Consider the following 18,129-nt stretch of genomic DNA (forward strand, 5'->3'; position numbering starts at 1 on the left):
ATGCTTTTTACAAGCCCCATCAGAGACATCCCTTTTCTAACAGCAGGCCTTTACTGTGGATGCTGCATACATGTGATTTCTTTTTAAAACTAGTCCGTGCTTTCTGGGACAAGAGAAAATGACAGAGCTCTAATTGGCGCTGGAGGACTTCTTGGCATGTTTTGCAAAGGGACCCCTGCTTGGCCCTCCTGCAGGGCATGCAGGCTGGGGTGGGTGGGATGGATGCCTGAGCACTTCCCAATAAAGACTGAAAATGTTTGCAGGCTACCTGAACACCTCACTCCCTGAGCGATGAGACCCCACATGAAGTTGGCACAGTATTCACACCAGTGTGGACCTCGAAACGTGTGGACCTGCAACATAAAGGAAGGAGAAAAAAAAAGAAATGGGGTCACTGGGAGGCAGATGGTCTGACAGATGGAACAACTAAACTGGATAAACAACAGAAGACTCAGTAGGAGCAAATTGTTACCACACAGTGCCCACATCTTTCCATAGTCTAGATGAAATAAACCACAGGCATAGAAATTTACTTTGATCTCAAAGTTTATCTTTCAATAGGCTTAGCGTAACAGAGAACCAGGCTGTGGTTCTCTAAACCACACTTTTTTACACTAAAAAAAAAACAATATTTGCTAGCTGACGTTTTAGTTCTAGTAGAGAGAAGGAAACCAGGTTTGTTAGTCAGAGGAGAAAGAAGTAAAACTAATAATCCAAGGAACTGTAGTCAGTGCTTTTATTTGATGAGGTCAAACCAACGAAGCATGTTTCTGAGATTCAAACATACTTCAGCAGATCATTTGAAACAATGAAATGACAGAAGAGGCACAAATGCACCCCATTTTGATTTCCCACAAAGCCACGTACCCAGAGATCTGGTGCAAAGCCAGAATGATGAAAGCACCATGCACGCCTCTGATGATGCTATTACCTGTGCATTTACATGCAACAGCACTGACCAAAACTCATGGTGACTTTAATAAACTCGTATTAGGGATGACAAGGAATGATTTGTGCACTCATTCAAGGCAGTGCTTGGGTAAAGATCTGATTTGTCACATTGAGTCCATCAGTGATACAAGCAAACTATATCTTTCCCCATCACAGTAGGTAAAGTGGACTCACACAGGCAAAATATATCACATGGGCCCTTCTCGGTACAGCAGATATTTCACTGCAGTGCAAATGTAAGTAAATAAGGAGAAATAATGAAACTTGGGTGCTGAGAGATCAATGTTTTTGCACACAAGTGCTGCTTCCTCAACTGCATTTGCAAAGGCTGGTATGGAAAAGCTTTTTGTTTAAGATGTATGTTCTGGTAAAGTAAGCGTTTCACTTTCATTGAAAAAAAGTAAATAGTGAGGGTCTACACCTGTGTGAATAGATGTGGTATGAGCCAGTTCTGGTCAGAGGCTTACTTGAAGTTAGCAAAACAAAAATCATGCACACTCATGCTGCTAATGCTTCCTTTTCCTTCAGACGTGTTTGTGTTTACTGATGGGGCGGATTGCTGACAGGCCGCTTCCGCCCAGGGGATGGGAAAGTTGCTCTTTTCATAGAATAAAAATTGGCTGTTGCCCTTCTTGAAATAAACTTTGTGAAGCTTGAAGGCAGGCGTTTGGCTTGTGAATGTTTTAGCCACGGTTGTCCACAGGATCGTGCGTAAACAACTCTGCACTCCTGAGCAGGAAAATACCGTGACTGTAGTACAGACCCCTCTTCCTGACATAGTGATAAAATGTGGTATTATTACTTTAAAGAGCCTGACCACAAATTACTCCAGACCAATTACACACATCCAATAATTATGTGGATGAGCTTAAAGCAATAGTAATTCTTCCTCCTTTTTGATCATAAAGGGTCTCAGCTGGAAAATCCGATGGGTCAAATTTTCTAAAATGTTGTTTTGCCTCTCAGTTAAAATGTGTATCTCTGGGAAACAACACCTTGCAATAAAGTTTGAAATATCTCATATATACACATCATGCGCTCATTTATTTATTTTTATTTTGAATGGGAAGTAGGGCAATGGGAATTTCAGGCAAGGCTTTTAGCAGCAGCATTTAACATCAGCTCATGACCTCAGTTTCAGGCGTATATTCTATGTGACCTTCAGTGGGTAAAAAGACTGCAGACAAAATTAATTATGCCTGCATCTTTAGACTGCATTTTTAGACTGATAACCCTGTAATTGGTAGATCTGCACCTGCATTTAATTGTGGGTGGAAGTCATCTGCTAAGGGAAGACAGCTATCCACATCTTCTGCTGCGCAATGGTTTACAAAAGCTAACCTTGTGAGAAGGGGCTGTAAAAGCTCACTTGGTATTTTTAAAACTGCACATTTCCATTCCGCATGAAACACATCTCAGTTGCTAGGATATTTGTGGCCTACTTGCTTGCTTTACATAAAGCTTATTTCAGCTGATCTTGCTGTGGCATATTAAAATGGGAGCTGATTATTCCTTGATTTCTCCTGTCATTAACAGCAAGCAGTCCTTAGAGCTCATGGAGGGCTCCAGCTGAGAAATGCTGACCACACACCCTGCCCTTGTTTTCTTCAGCTTGGTGGCCCTCAAAGGCCTAGCTCTATTTATGCATTCACTTCAGTTTTTCATGGCTCTGCATTTTAGCTCAAATGGCAAGATCCCAGATGAAATACCCTGAGAAAAGCTAGTCTTGCTGATTTCTGGTCAGGCTGAAACAGCAAAATACTTGCTTTTCCAACTGTAAAAGGAAAACTTTTAGAAGTTTCTGGATGAACGTACAAAAATCTTCTAAGATGCAGATTTGAACCAAGTCTCTTATTCTTGCCTTGCCACTAAATTTAAAGAAATAAGGAATTCCGTCCTTGTGAACTCATCACTTGAACTCAGCCCAAAGCTTGCATCTATCACCTTCAAGTGGCAAACGGGAATTTTGCATGCAAGAAAAAGATAACAGAAAGTCTTCAAGTTTTTGAGATGGGTCTTTAGTTGTTGCCCCATTCTTTGCAGCTGTATTCCTACAAATGGATTGGACTTAGATTTTTGAAAAAATGGTGAATATCTAATTATTATTGCCACTCCATTCTGCAGTACTGGTTGGCCTCTCTGAATACACGCTGCATAGACTTGGGCTGATTACTATGGTCTATGAAGAATTCCAATTTACAACAATAATTTCTCCATAAAAGACAAAACTGTACTGTTCCTGTTCAATCTCTCATCTTTCCTCAAACTTCTCATTTATTCTTTCTGTTTCCTTCCCATCTCTGTGACTTTCAACATAATGTTCTTTCTTATATTCACCTTCTCTTCTCTGCCAGCCACCTTTGGATTGCCAACCAAAATTCCTCTGCATGCCTTTTTCTACTGCTTTCCTCTTCTACTTCTGCCCTTCAGTTCTCTGGTTGCCCCTGTTTCCAAATTGAAGAGATTCCCCACAGGCACTACCTGTCTCCTTAAGTTTCAGTCTGAGCCTGGAGTTTTATATGAACTGTGTTTGCAGAAGGAGAAACTAAAATCAAAATGAAGGACTTCCAGTGCAGTGGCAAGAAAAAATAACCCCCTTCGTAATATCATAGAAAGAAACTAAAAATTGTCCTGGATTGAAATGTATGGTTTTAATGGGAATTAGATGCTGCTGCTTCTGAGATGATTTTGTTGTTTATGTGACTGTGTTTAAGACTTTTCTACTTACAGGCAAAGAAAATAGGAGGTTTTTTCAGACTTTCACCTGAGCATATGTGAATTTGTACTCTCCTGTGTACTCCTGCTAAGCTGGAGCTGTTTGCAGGAAAGACAAACTGACTTTGTTGCAATTTTCGTTCAAATACACATGTATAATATTTGTGATGCTTCTAAAAAATACCTCCCTTTTGTTTCCCAGAAGCAGTATTTCTCTGCAGTGATTAATGCAAGGGGGGAATTTAACCTTGAGCTTCCTTTCTCCCAGTAGAGCTCCTGACTTGCCTTTGCTCTAGTAGTAAATCCTACAGTGGGGTTTGCCCATGCTATCATGGCAAACAAGAACAATATTGTGATAAAAACACATTATTCAGCTATATTTGCTCCCTTAAAGCATCAAAGAGCCCCTATCATGAATTCCTAGGAAGGATATGTCTCAGTTGGCACGGTCAGGATGGGCTGATGGTTGGATTGATGGTTTCAGAGATCTTTTCCAACCTTAACAATTCTGTGATTCAATGATTCTATATTGAGCATCCTCAAACTCTACACAACTTCCCTCAGGCACAAGCCTGACCTTGTCACTGACACTGGTGGGTAAAAGCATGCCAAAGTCTGCTAGATCCAAATCATGTTGAGATTCAAGGCGACTTTGCAACACAGTTAGGCTGAAACCCACATAGTTTCAGAAATACTTCTGTGTTTTTATAAACAGGGCTTCAGAGATTTATTCTTCTTTCTGAGTTATGGTATGTCTACCCCGGCTTATGCAAAGTTGTCCCGCCAGACAGACGCCAGCTCCAAATCGAAATCCATGTGATTGTATTTTGCACTTAGGACAAACCCAGGTTAACAAATCAGGCAGAATTCTACATCGTTTTTCTGTTCATTTGCCCCGAGTGCCTTGAAATTTGGAAAAGAGTCTGACTTAGAAAGCGGAGGTGCTCAGAATGGGATGAGCTGGTGCCCTCACTCCCCAAACTCCCGTGGTCCTTTTTAATTTCTATACTGGTTTGTAAAGGCTGGAGGGAGATCCTAGTAGATATAAGATCTATGAATTTAACTTGAATTTTGGACTTCAGATTCTTCAAGACCAAAGAAAAAGAGCTAAAGACTTTTTTTTGTTCATGAAGAACAGCTTATGACAAGATTGAGATGAACATTGGGATATGTAACCTTTGACTCTTTAACTGAAATGAATTATACAGTACATGGCAGTGTTCACCTAAAAACTCAGAAAATGACTTTGAATGTCTGCAAAATTTTTCCTTCAGAAAAATCCCAGATTTCCCAGAATGCCATCAAGAATTTTGCTCCAAGTCCCAAAAAAACATTCTTTCTCTTTTATATGATTTCTGAATATTTTTTCTAGTTTAAGCTAAAGATAGACTTGCATTTATCTGTCCTTTAAATCCAAATATTCGACTCTAAGCTCATACATTTTTTGCTCAGTAGCTAGACATGCTTTTATATATTCTTTTGGAAAACTAACTTTATTTGCATAGTAAATATGTTTGTTCTTAGGTAAATATAACACTTTTGCCTGGCCTTTCTTTCTGGACAATATATGTTTTTTTACTGTTTCTTCCCTGAGATTTTTGTGCCCTTTTACTGGGAGAAGCCAATAATTTCTCTGTTGTCAAGCTTTTAAATGCCTACATATTTAATCATGTGATTTTCCAGTTAAAACTATGACTCTTCTGAAACAGAAAGGAATAGAGGCTGTACAACAGCTAGATTGTGCAAACACAAAGTTAACTGGGCACACTTCCAGTTATAAATCAAAGCCAAAACAAGGGGAATTTTGAAGAGGAAAGAATGCATGGGTCAAAGTGGAAAAAACTCTCTGCCATGAGAAAATATTTTCTTGTTAAACTAAAATAGTTTTGATATTAAAATGATAATGAGGGCAAAACCCAGAAAGAATGAAAGATGTTTTAATCAAGCAAGGCAACACAGAGTATTTCCCCTATTTCCTTCAGTGTGAAACAGTGAAATAAGTATTGACTTTTCTGTAGACTGGGTCGAGTAGGAGGAATCAGAAGAGGAATGCTATTATTTGCGTTGCTCTAATATTAAATTATTGATTTACTAACTGCAGCTGAAACACCGCAGGGGAGAGCAGCGTCTGCATGGAAGACCATACAGAAAAACAAGAAGTAGAGCTTTTTTTGCTAAACCACAAAATCAGTGAAATCATTTTCATTAGTGCTTCTCCTTTTTTGACAGGCCAGAGATGAATATCAGTACATTTTCTTTCTGCTCATGAGTTGAAATGCTCTGACAGTGACCCAGATCAGCATCCTCAAGGAGAATGAGAAAACCGAGGTTTCAAAGCTGAGATGCAGTCCTTTCTTGTGATGCTACCACCTCTCAGTCCCTCTATATCCATTCTAATAACCATCAAACCACAGTCTGACAGTATTAGATATAGTAACTGGCTGGCATGCTCTGGAAGAGCACTCTCCTCTGGCAAAACAGCCTAAGCTGCCTGGAAGTCCATTTCCAAAGCTGAGTCACTTCCCTGCTCCTCTTGGGAAAAAGCGAAAAATCTGATTTTGTCTGCATCAGACAGCAGTAAGATGCTATGCCTGAACATCCCCAGCTTTGTCCAGCTACATGCTTTCGTTTGACAAACAAGCACAAGCTCAGGTCCCATTGCTCAGTGGGACTGTAGAGTAAGAGCATGTCCTTAGCAAATGGTGCTGGAACAAAAGCTGGGAGACAAAACCCCTCTGCACTTTGCTGTATGGGTGAGCACTGGAGCATTTTCAACTTCTTCAAAGCAGAAAGGTTACAAAATGTTGCCAATAAAGTGCTGGTGGCTTCTGATAGCAGCTGCATTGTTGTCATTTAGAAATGGATACACTTTAAGGTAATGACAATCAATATGAAGTATCCTTTCTTTCTGAACAATAAAAAGAACACTGAACTTGGGGAAAAAATAACTAATATACCAATCAAACAGTCAAGCAAACAGCAAAACCATTACCTGGATTAAGTAGCTAGGTGAAGGCACATTAGGAATGCAGTCAGCAGAACTTTAGAAATAAATAAACATTTTTCAACAGTTTTCTCAGAGCTAGAACAGATGGTTGCATGAAAATCCACAGGAAAAAAACCACTAAATCAAGAGGTATCAAAACATAATTTTTCAGTCGTGAATAATAGGAAGCCACGCTTACCTTAAAATTGTGTGCTTTTTCATAGTTGAAATGGTTGTCGTTTTGAGTTAAGGCTGCTCTTCGGACCAAGGAGGTGATCTGCGAATAGGCAAAGAGTTTCAGAGGTTGCCACAGGAGTGCCCCCTTCACTCCCACCTTCACCCCCAGGGCCACGGCCAGGAGCTCTTGGCGCTTCCTTCCCCTCTTCGACTTGTGGACGACAGCACAGCTTTTCTCATTTTCCAGCCACAGATCCTCCGAGAACATCGCGCTCGGGTCCCAGATCTTTTCCCTGTCTTCCCCGGCAGCCGGCAGGCTCGCTGCCGTCAGCGCAGCACAGTTTGTCCAACTGCTTCTGATGTTAGACAGCAGATTTGAAGCAGCTGCAGCCCATTCTGCTGAGACCTCTGGCATGTGACTCGAATGGGCCGGCTTGTGGGACGGAAGGAGCTTCTGCATCTGAATAAGTAACGGCCTGTGCCGTGCTATTTCTGAAGGCAGATGTGCGCCTGGAACAATAGCCCGAATTCATGCAGAGAGCCCCCCTCCTTCCCTCCCTGGGCAGTGGGATCCAGCGAGGTGCTGCCGAAATCCCGGCCGGGGGCACAGCTTTATGGCTCCATGGCCAAGAGCCTCTCAAGGGAAAGAATGCTGCTGCTCTGCAGCCTGCTAGAAATGAACAAACAAACAGAAAGCCCTGGAGAAGCCCACACAACTGAATGTGATGCTGCATCCAATTACACTCAGAGACTTATAAGCCAGCAGCCTGCATGCCAGCAGATTAAGCCCTTAAAGCCATGATGATTGTTTAATCTTACAGGGCTAAAAATCTCTCTTTTCTTTCATATCCTGTGCAAGGGGAAAATCCAGCAGCATTCCAAGCACTTTGATACTGTTTTATATCAGAACATTTTGTCAGAGCACACTTAGTAGTACAGGGTTAGCTCTCTATCAAAGTTAGCAATTTAGCAGGGGGAGATGTGAGGTAGGAAGCCCTGTAATCATATTCAGTGTTAGAGTGCAGGCAGGGGACTTCATGCACATGTAGAAAGCCCATGGATGTAGCTCTGTTTGCAGAGCAGCATCTGTGAGGCAGAAAGAACACTGTCCTTCACTCTGCTTGCATACATATATAGACTGGGGAGGGAAAGTGACTTTACAGACCAGCAACAGAAGAGACAGAGAGCCCAGCCATCCTGCACTACAGTTTGCAGTGCTACTTTGGGCACCTGATTCAGGTCTTTAAAGACAGATAGGACTCTCCCATCCCAGCACACAGAAGATGTGTGACTCCACGCTTCCCATGGGCAGAACTGTCAGCCCCGCTTTCCCTCCCTCTAGCTCTCATCTCCTGTTCCTTTTGTGAATCTGTTCCCATTCTCCAAACATAAGAGGAGGACAGGAGTTATTGTGAGATGTAATTCTCTGAGGTGTGTGTAATGGTTGATATGCCGAGGCAGAGCAAATCAGTTCTCCTGGGAAAAGAGGCTCCCTGACCTAGAGATGCTAAAGTCTACATGAGTCTGTTACAGTCTGCCTCATTTCAACCTACCCAAAAAACATGAGAAATTATTTAATTTGCTCATGTTAACTTGAGAAGTTGAGCTTGCCTTTTTTTAATTCTTTTTTTCAGTCTACCCTTACCTCAAACTGAAAAGTCAGAAGGTTCGTGTAATTCACTTACTGAAACCTCCACACTATAGATAGCCTGCCCTTAGTAGAAATGATGCTCTCTTGATTTGAAAGCCCGTGGGGACAGATGGTTGGTCGTCGGTAACAACAGACCATGCAATTTCATTTAATGCCCTACTTAGTGTTTTCAAGAAATTCTGTAACCTGCAAAATCAGATTTTCAGTTATCAAATGATGCACCTATTTCTATGTACAAGGTAATTATTTTTTGGGCAACCTGTAGAACTCCTTTTTTATGAGCTTCTGCTCTATAGGTAGGACTTCACTCCCAGAGCGGTTGCTGCCTGGCCAGCCTTTCCCCAGCACGTGCACTGCTATTTGACCACCAGCGACAAGCGGCAGTGATGTATATATTAATATTGCTCTGCCTGGAGGAAATCCCTGCTGCTCTCCCATATGTCCTCCCACTAAGTCCTGATTTCTGCCAGCTCAGGACTTTCAGCTTTCTAGCAGACAAAGGCAGGCTACTCTTCCCCAGATGTCTCTCACTGTACTTCAAGAGATGAGGAGCTCTGGTTTGAGGGACATCCCTGACTCCCCACAGCACCAATGGCTTCAGTTTGGCCATCAGAGCAGTTTGAAGTTTGCATCGCATCCCCATTTCCTGTCTCAGTACCATTTTAAATGTATTTGCATTTATCTGTAACCAAGAAAGTCTAACTAGCTATGAATTTTCAGACACCTCTGGGGCTGCAGCATCTAAATCCACATAATATAAGTGACTTTTACTCTGACTTTCAGAATGACAGATCCAAAGTCACAGAGACGTTTGTTGCCTAATAATGCTCTAATATTGTATTTATCTCACTGGACTGATAAAAATCCCATTATATAACCAATATTTTTTACATAACATGGCAGATCTGATACTCAAGCTACAGGCTTACAATGATGCATCTCAGAATATTTATTATGCTATTTTTGGAATATTAGTGTGTCATTCTGGGGTCAGACACACAGTACTGTATTTAATGGAAACTCTGACTGTTTGCATAGAAGCATTAAACTTAATTGACTTGGAGGCGGAAAGCAGCCAAACTACTTCATATGACTAAGGCAGATGAGTATTTACTGTTTACTGTATATGAATTTTTATTTATCCATTAGTTTGCCTTATCTCCCTTTCTTGGGCTGTGTTTAGACAGTTGTTTGATGGGATCCCTTGAAAACACTGCATCTGAACAGAAGGATAACTGTGAGTGCATCCTCTTAAGAACCTTAATCATACAAGCCCCACCAAATTTGCTGTCTAAAATGATGCTGTGAAACGGAGGTGAGCTGGACTGCAATACAACCCTTTCCTTCTCTAAGCCAGGATCAAACAGCAGCAATATCCAATTCCCAGCAGCAACCAGTTCTAATGCACTAATACCCCAGGCCAGCCTCAGAACTGAAGCACTTTCTTTTATCTATTTTCTTTTTCTTAATATAAAATCTACTGCACAGGACATGGTGTCAGCTCATTTAAAGAGTATCTCTTGATCAAGTTAACAAGTCAGCCTGCAGCTAAGAAGCAGAGCACCAGTGGCTAAAAATATTATTGCTGGTTGTGACCAAATGTCTGAACTAGTAAAGACCGAAAGGCAAATATAGGCTGTCTGCATTTTCAGATGAAAGGATTTCTGTCTAACATATGATTTCAGTTTATTAGCCTCTCTGCAAAATACAAATACTATATAGAAAATTGAGCACTTACAGCAAAATAAAGGTCAGTGGACCAGAATAACAAAATTACAAGTGAGAGGAGAGTGCGACTCAGCTGCTGTGACATTTCCAGCACGCCTCTGTATAATGAGCTGAACTGCACAATTGTCTCTTCCCTAAGACACAGCCATCTTGTTAGCTAACAAAGGCCTTGGGGGCAAGAAGGAATAAATTTTAGTATGAAAAGCTTTCATTTGTGTACATGTTGCGTGATTTCAGTTTTAAGTGCGTGGGCAACACTGAGGACTGGCTGAAAGAAAGATGCATCTCACACTGTGTGTGTGTGGAGTGGCCTACTCTATGGTGGCCCTTTTACTACATGGTGGAGAGCCATGGCTCACCTCCTCCATCCCCCCTGATGCTGTCGCCCGTGTGTGTGGCTGATGGGGATGGGACAATGACACAACTGTGAGGGGCAGAGGAGTGACACAGTATGTTTTCTGGATAAAAAACCACCATCAAAGGAAACCTGCTCCATGATGGAGAATTGCAACAAACCTGTGGCTGATCCCTAAGAACATTTAACACCACACATAAACACAGTCATAGGTCAAAGAGAGGCCTGTTTCCGCACAGACACAGCACACTGAGTCATCTGCCAGACAGACTGCGTTTGCTCAATTGCAAGCACAATGTGGAGATGACACATGGTGGAGGAATCTTGCAGCAATGGACTTTTTCCTGGTTTTCTCCCACCAAGTTCTTCTCACGGTACACTCAAAAGACAACTCCAAAGGAGCCAGTGAGTAATGCCATGGTCTTAGCACAACAAATGGCATGAGAGGGACATGGCCATGGCAGCCAGTCAGTGAAAGGTCTTCATACTGCACTGTGGCCAGCCTGTGCCTCCCTCTGTCACAGCACCAGCGCTGACACCACAAAGCTTCTGTGCTGTTGTAACAAGGGGAGCTTCATACAGAAGACGTATTAAACACAAAGCAGTGCCTGCAGAGCAGCACTTGTGAATCTGATCTTGCAAAACTCACTTTCCTAAGAATTTCCCCATTTCGTGAGAAGTCACTTGATGCCTAGTGGGTGAACACGGAGGTGTGCAGAATCATGAAACTCCACAGTACATGCCTCAGCGTTAAGGAAGGAGCCAGACCACACAGAAATGGGTCTGATGCTACTCTCACATTTGCTTTGGAGGGGAACACAGTTCATGTGCTCTCAGGAAATAAGCGTACACAAAGTAATTAGCATTCACTGTCTGCTACCCTCTGCTAAACCTCTGCTGCAGCTGCAACCAGTGACAGCTTTTATCAAACATAGGTCTGTCTGAAGTCCTTGAGGAGGTAGTTTTATTCACTAAAAACTCAAGTCTCTTGTTTTCAGCATACAACTTACTTTCAGGTGAACTGGAGCTCAGTATATTGAACATCTTCAAGTTTGAGCCCATTAAAAAAAGCAATTTTTTTCTTTTTTTTAAGGATGAATATATATCTATCATTTTGCTTCTTATTCCTCAGAGTTGCAATTTTTTTTTTTTTAATAACGAGTTCCTCTGCAAATTATGAGTTTTAAGAACTGTCAGTAATGCACTGTGTTTATGGCAGATGATTATTTACATTGACCAAGTATTCTGGAGAGCCTGGATGCACTTCCATCACCACCAAATTCCACCACATCGCCTCGTACAAACTAGATTTATATCTGCTCCTTATCACTGAAGAGAGAACAGAGAGATTTTGGAAGGTCTCTTCAGGACTGCTGGTCCATGCAAATCAAAGCAGCCCCAAGAGTTCATGACATCAATCAAAGGCAAGAAAAGAACATTTCGTTACTGGTGGCTACTGCTAGCACTAAGTCACCATATTGGAGAGACTGTCCTCACTGATAATCTTTTCTTTTGAAGACAAACCAGTTCAGAACAAAGAGAAATGCTCATTTAAGAGGACTTGTGCAGTAAATCCTCTGAAGTTCTGAATTGAAATCCTTATACCGCTCCCAAATTCATGTGACTGTTTATTAGCCTCACAGTGACCAACTGTCATTTATATCCACCTTTTTCTGACAGGGTACTTGCTCCCTTCCCCTGCAAATAAAAGATGTAATTTACCTACAGTAAATGGAAATATAATCTCTCTTAAACTTCAGACCCTTCCCCCCTTTTAAATCCTTCTCAAGCAGATTTTTCTGTACACATCATGATTATTTTTCTCAAAACAATGTTGTGAACCAAAGGTGAAGTGCAGTAGATTCAGCAAGGCACTAGGGAGACTGTTACTAAAAATAATAGTGGATGAAAGCTTCTTATGGAGTATTAATATACTAAACTATTGTCTGTTTTGGAACAAGTGGAGGTTACATTAGTGGCAAGCAATTACATACTCATCTCCAATTAAAAATAATGGGTGGACTAAATCCTTTTATATTGTCAAACAGTTATGTCACAATGTGTTAAATTTTGCTTTCCATGCCTTCCACTGCACTTAATATGTCTAAAATAGTACTTCTGTTTTTGTAAACAGAAGTAAACTTCATTTTTGTAAACTGTTATAAATATGTGTTGTATCATAAATCTATTACAGGTATCAAGGAAGAAATATATGTAGAAATAAAGAAAGGATCTAGGTATAGGATTAACTAATTCATTAGTTTCCCTGAATAACCCTGTAGAGATTAACATGGTAACAGCAGGCCTGGCCTATTTATTGCCTCAACTTCCTTTCCTCCCACTCTCTCCTTTATCCTTTCCAATCCATCTCCATACTTGTCAAGGTTATTAATGACATTTTCCTGGCCAAATTCATGAGCCTCTCCTCTGTGTTTAGTATTCATGGCCAAGAGGTAGCAAAGGGATGAAAGGGCAGGGAGTGAAGGCTAAGCAGGGCAGAGGAGAGCAGAGCCAGACATTGATGCCGTTTCTGTCACCATAGAGGAGGAGAAGCACCAAGAACCTAACAGTTGGGCTAGAGAGAAGCCACTTCATTTGCAAAGACAGCTTTCTCAAGGGAACTGCACTGGATCTATTTCTGAATTATGTACTTCTTGTTCTCTTTGTGGACACAATGAATATGACTGATTGCAGTGCACACGAATGAGTACTGTTTTCACACCTATAAATCATAAAGAACAACTATGACAAGATCTGGTCTGTAGTCAGATCAGAATTTAAACAATCTTTATCCCAATTTTTGTCAGAAACCTGCAGTACTGTTATTCTATGAAAGAAATTCTTCAGAAAACAATACTAACTCAGTATTTTTTTTTTAATAAGAAACAGACAGCTAGGAATAAACTGGATGGACGGAAAGATGGATGGATGAATGGCAGATATCTAATTTAAAAGTTATCTGGACTCTCTTCACAATAAAAGGAGAAAAATACAAACCTCCAGACAATGATTCATCCTCTTCTAAGACAGACCAAGTTTCTGCAGCTTTTTTATGGATGATATAAGGAAATTATGTGACTGAGGTAGAAATAGATAGCTTACTTTAAGTTATTAAAAATTAGCTAAGATTAATTTCTCTTTGGGCTCTTTTTTATTTCTATTTTTCTATAATCTATTCAACTTTAGAATAAATTGAGTAAGGTATTCTTTATTCTTTCAGCCTGAACTATATCTATGAATAATTACAGAATGCTAACTGTACTTCATTTAGGATATTAATACTTCCCATGTTTTAGAACTGGCTAAGACTGATAACACAAAATAGCCAGTTTACTGTATCATTTGTTAATCAGATGTATTTACCTTTATAAATTTATCTGGGCTCATTGGATGAACTTTTTCAGGAAGTATTACTTTGGAGGAGTCAGTAAGGAATTAATACAATTTTCTGATGCTGACCATACAGGTAGCAGCATTTTGACATTTCACCCGCAGAGGAAATAGCCTAGCAACATAATGAACTTAATATGATATACAATGGCTTCTCTGAATTACGAGGGAAGTGACTCACGCTGTCTGAAAGATACAGGGCATTAGTCAAGAGAGTCAACAGACAGAAACTTTAAAAAAGTATCTTGAACATTATAGTTTTTATCTAGATCCTGGGTGGATACTGGTTTTTCAGCATCTAACTTATACACATACATGACCTGTGCATTATTTTATATTTTTGCTGTGAAGCTCTTCTTTCCTGAAGAAATACTACTTTGCTTAGGAAAGCCAGCTTGCCACTGATTAAAACAATCATTGCTCTGCAAGCAGACTGCAGAGTTTGAACGAAAGCCAAGCCTGCTGAGCTACCACAATGAAGTGGAGAAATTAACACATTTACTTCCCAGTCTGGATGAAGAAGTAGGCAAAAATGCCCACTTGGAGTAAGGCAACATAATGTGAGCACGATACAGTGCCCATAGAGGGTTGGGAAGGAGGACGGAGGTGCCATGAGCACAGACATTCCGTCCTTGAGGCTCTCAGCTTGCTCCCGTGCTGTTGCTGAACTTAACTGCTGGTGTGCTGAAGGAGCTGGTTGGGTGCCATGCAAAATCACAGCAGAAACCATGCTTAGTGAGGTGTCATTAAGTCTGTTTAATGCCAGGACATTAAATCAACAAACTTGAAAGGAAATCCCACTGCTATACAACTCGTAGTTGATGGGCATAAGGCATGTTTGTTGGACCATATGCCCCACCACACACCCAAACACAGCGTACACACAACTGCCTATTCACTTTTGGGTTAATTCCCATTTAAGTCTCAAACTGTACATGCAGAACTTATCTCATAGCAATACAGTAACAAGCTATCTGTACCATGAACAGTGAAACTGAACATACAAAAATAAATATACAAAAAGTTCTTCCCTTTCTCACTTTGAGATCTGATACTGTGTAATGATGGAAGTGAACTTCTTTCAGAAGGAGACCTTGCAGTATATGCTCCAGGCTGAATCTTAAGGACCACATTCACAGCTCCTTCTGTTCTTACAGAGAAGCAAAACTCCAGTCCCATGGGACTGTGACAAAACAAAGAGAAAAACAGTTTTCAGGAAAGTTTCCCAGAAACCACAGAATTGGACAGAAATGGCATTTGTGTTCTGAGCCACTAACTGCTCAGCAGAGCCAGCTGATCTCCAGAGGGATTGCAGAGCAATGCCAGGAGCAGAATGTAAAGTATGCTTTACATTCTCAGGCAGCCTCAGAGGTTAGCAGCATTGTCACGAGCTTTGCCAGAGCTTAAGACAGCTTAAAACAAGAGACTTTAGTGCGTGCTGAAGAAGTGATGTATGTAAGCAAAATAGGACAAATAATTTGTGGATCAGTGATTTGTGAGCCAGTGATCATCTTGTCTAACAAACTGTCAGTCCTTGAGACATAATTGTTCCTGGAAAGTAACAATTCAGAACTTGATCCTCAACAGCTTGGTGCTCTGTTTAGAGCTCACAGGGAGATAGAGATGATGGGCAATTTGCAGGGAGGAGCATGCCAAGAACAGCATCAAGCAGCAAACAGGATTCTTCTCTAGTTCTGGCAGTTTCTGGCTGTTGTGAAGGAACTCTACAGTTTCAGTCTCAAAATTACCAACAGCACAACAAAGTACACTATTGCTCAGCAGTCACAGCACTGTCAAGTAAAGCACACAGAGCAATGAGCTAGAAAAGGAATAAAGTGTTTTCCATCGTAAGTAATACTTCTGTCCTGTTTTATAGCAGCACATTGTGATTTCTTCCTGCAGTAACACATAAACTGACTTGACAATGTAAAGAGAAAACAAAGATTTATTCCAGTTACATCTTAAAGAATGCAACTAGCAAATAAGACAAGTGTACACTTAAAGGTGTAAAAAGCCAGTGCATTTTACAGGAGAAAAAAAAAATAAAAAGAGACATGCTTGTTTTACAAAAACGTTGTGCTTTATGACTGTAAACTTGCATTTCAGTATCTTTCATGGATGACATGGCAAAAAATAAAATAAAATGGGGTAATAACAACCCATTTCCCATATGCATAAGGGGGTTTGGTGCTGGGCCAGCCATGGCTGCCCCATGGCTGGAGATGAGGTGTACAACCACAAATGCTTCCATGTCCCAAGACGAGTGTTTACAGCTCACCCAATTGTGACATACATGCTTCTGTCCCATCAAGCTTCAAGGAATGTCACTCCTGAAAGACAAGGTCAAATCTCTGACTCTCATCCCAAACAAGTGGTATGGCTGTATGACCTTTGGTATTTTTCTGACTAATGGCTCTAAAATGCATCTTTGCTCAGAAACAGAGCAGGAATCCATGCAGAGAAAAGTAACAGGAGGTTAACAAGAACACTGGGGGCTCTGCTTTCCACTGTGAATTTTTACTTATTTCCTTAAAGGCATGAGCTTTATTCCATATATTGCATTTGCCCTTGGTGTATGAGAAAAATTTCTACAGCTCAAACCTGCTTCTGTTCTCCATATGGATATAGAATGGATATGAAGTAGCTGGGGTAAGAATCTGTCCATTTGCTGGATGGACACTGGAAAGCTACTTGCAAGAATGGGCAGTTGTGTCCTGGAAAGTAGGCAGTCTCCTTTACATCCTTCAAGCCCACTCTTCTGAAAAAGCAGCTCAGTGTATCACCAGCATCTTCTCCTGAATCAGAAATGGTGTAGCCAGCAGGACCAGGTGGGTGATCATCCTTCTGTACTTGGCACTGTTGAGGCCACATCTTGAGTACTGTGTTCAGCTTTGGGCCTTTCACTAAAAGAAAGGCATTGAGGCCTGGGAGTGTGTCCAGAGAAGTGCAACAAAGCTGTGATGGAGCACAAGTCTTATGAGGAGCAGCTGAGGGCACTGGGATTGTTCAGTCTGGAGAAGAGGAGGCTCAGGAGAAACCTTATAATAGTGATAGTATGAGAGGTAATGGTCTCAAGTCGAGCCAGAGGAGGTTCAAGTTGGATATTAGAAAAAATTTCTTCTCAGAAGGAGTGGTGATGCATTGGAACAGGCTGCCCAGGGAGGTGGTGGAATCACCATCCCTGGAAGTGTTCAAGAACCACGTAGCTGGCACTGAAGGATATTGGCATGGTGGAGATGGATTTGACTGTTGGACTAGATGATATTACAAGTCTTTTCTAATCTTAATGATTCTATGATTCTATGAATGCACCTTCTGATCAGCTCCAGGCCTTCAATCAGCTTCTCCTTTCCCAGAGAAGCAAGGGAGCTACAGTATGCTGCAGGCTGAACATGAAAAGCATGGTTCAATGTGCTTTTCTGAGGGCACGTTATAGGATACTCAAGCCACTTGAGATCCTACACTTTGAACTTGTATAAAGTACCAGAATGTATTCAAGTTGTTTTATTTTCCATTTGAAAGCACTGTTTTGTGTCATGTTTTCTTCGCCTGCTGCTTGAGGCTATTTTTGTTTTGCTTTCACTCCATGGCTAAGTAGCTGTGCTGCTACCCTTGAAAACACACACACATTCCCATGGCCATTAAAGAAAACCCCAGACAAAGACTGACCCTTCTTCTCTGCAATGAATGAGCACATAAAGGCTGTATAATCCCAGTTTTATCTTTCTGCACAGCACGGCATCAGGTGTCACCTGACCCCGGTACCCTCCAGCTCCCTGCGACCTACAGACCGCAGCCTCCTGGTATGGAGTGGTGCCTTTTGTTGTTGGGGGCACAACTCACACAGCTGCTTCCATCATTGTTTGGATGGGGACAGATGGCTGCTCTCAGCAAAAAAAAGAGATTAAAAACCAACAGAGGGAATGACAACATTGCTCAGCTCAGACTTTGCTGCATAGGACTATCTCTACTTAAACTCAAAGTGTAGTTGAGTTTGCCCACTCAAAGGAAAAAGTCAGTATTTGCAGAAAAAAAAATGTTTCTTTTGAAATCTGTTAATCTGAATTAGATACTGTCCTTCCAACAGCAGCAATTCTGAAGCACTCAAAAAGGAAGGCTGATGCTGTACCCCACTTCTCTCCATGTCTGTAGCTCAACTGCAGTATGCAGCAAATT

At 41.2% G+C, this 18,129-nt stretch overlaps 1 protein-coding gene across 1 annotated transcript in view; it reads right to left on the bottom strand.

The window, feature by feature from the left end:
• CHN2 (chimerin 2) overlaps positions 1-18,129 on the bottom strand; it is a 160,756-nt gene that overhangs the window by 17,258 nt on the left and 125,369 nt on the right. The window contains exons 7-8 of the mRNA XM_031590162.2: positions 6,852-6,929; positions 269-353 (exon numbers count right to left, since the gene is read on the bottom strand). Coding sequence (XP_031446022.2) covers positions 269-353; positions 6,852-6,929 — 163 coding nt within the window. The remainder of the gene's footprint in view (positions 1-268; positions 354-6,851; positions 6,930-18,129) is intronic.

This window comes from Phasianus colchicus, chromosome 6 (genome assembly GCF_987193195.1).
Source record: "Phasianus colchicus chromosome 6, bPhaCol1.hap1.1, whole genome shotgun sequence".
NCBI classification, from domain to species: Eukaryota; Metazoa; Chordata; class Aves; order Galliformes; family Phasianidae; genus Phasianus; species Phasianus colchicus.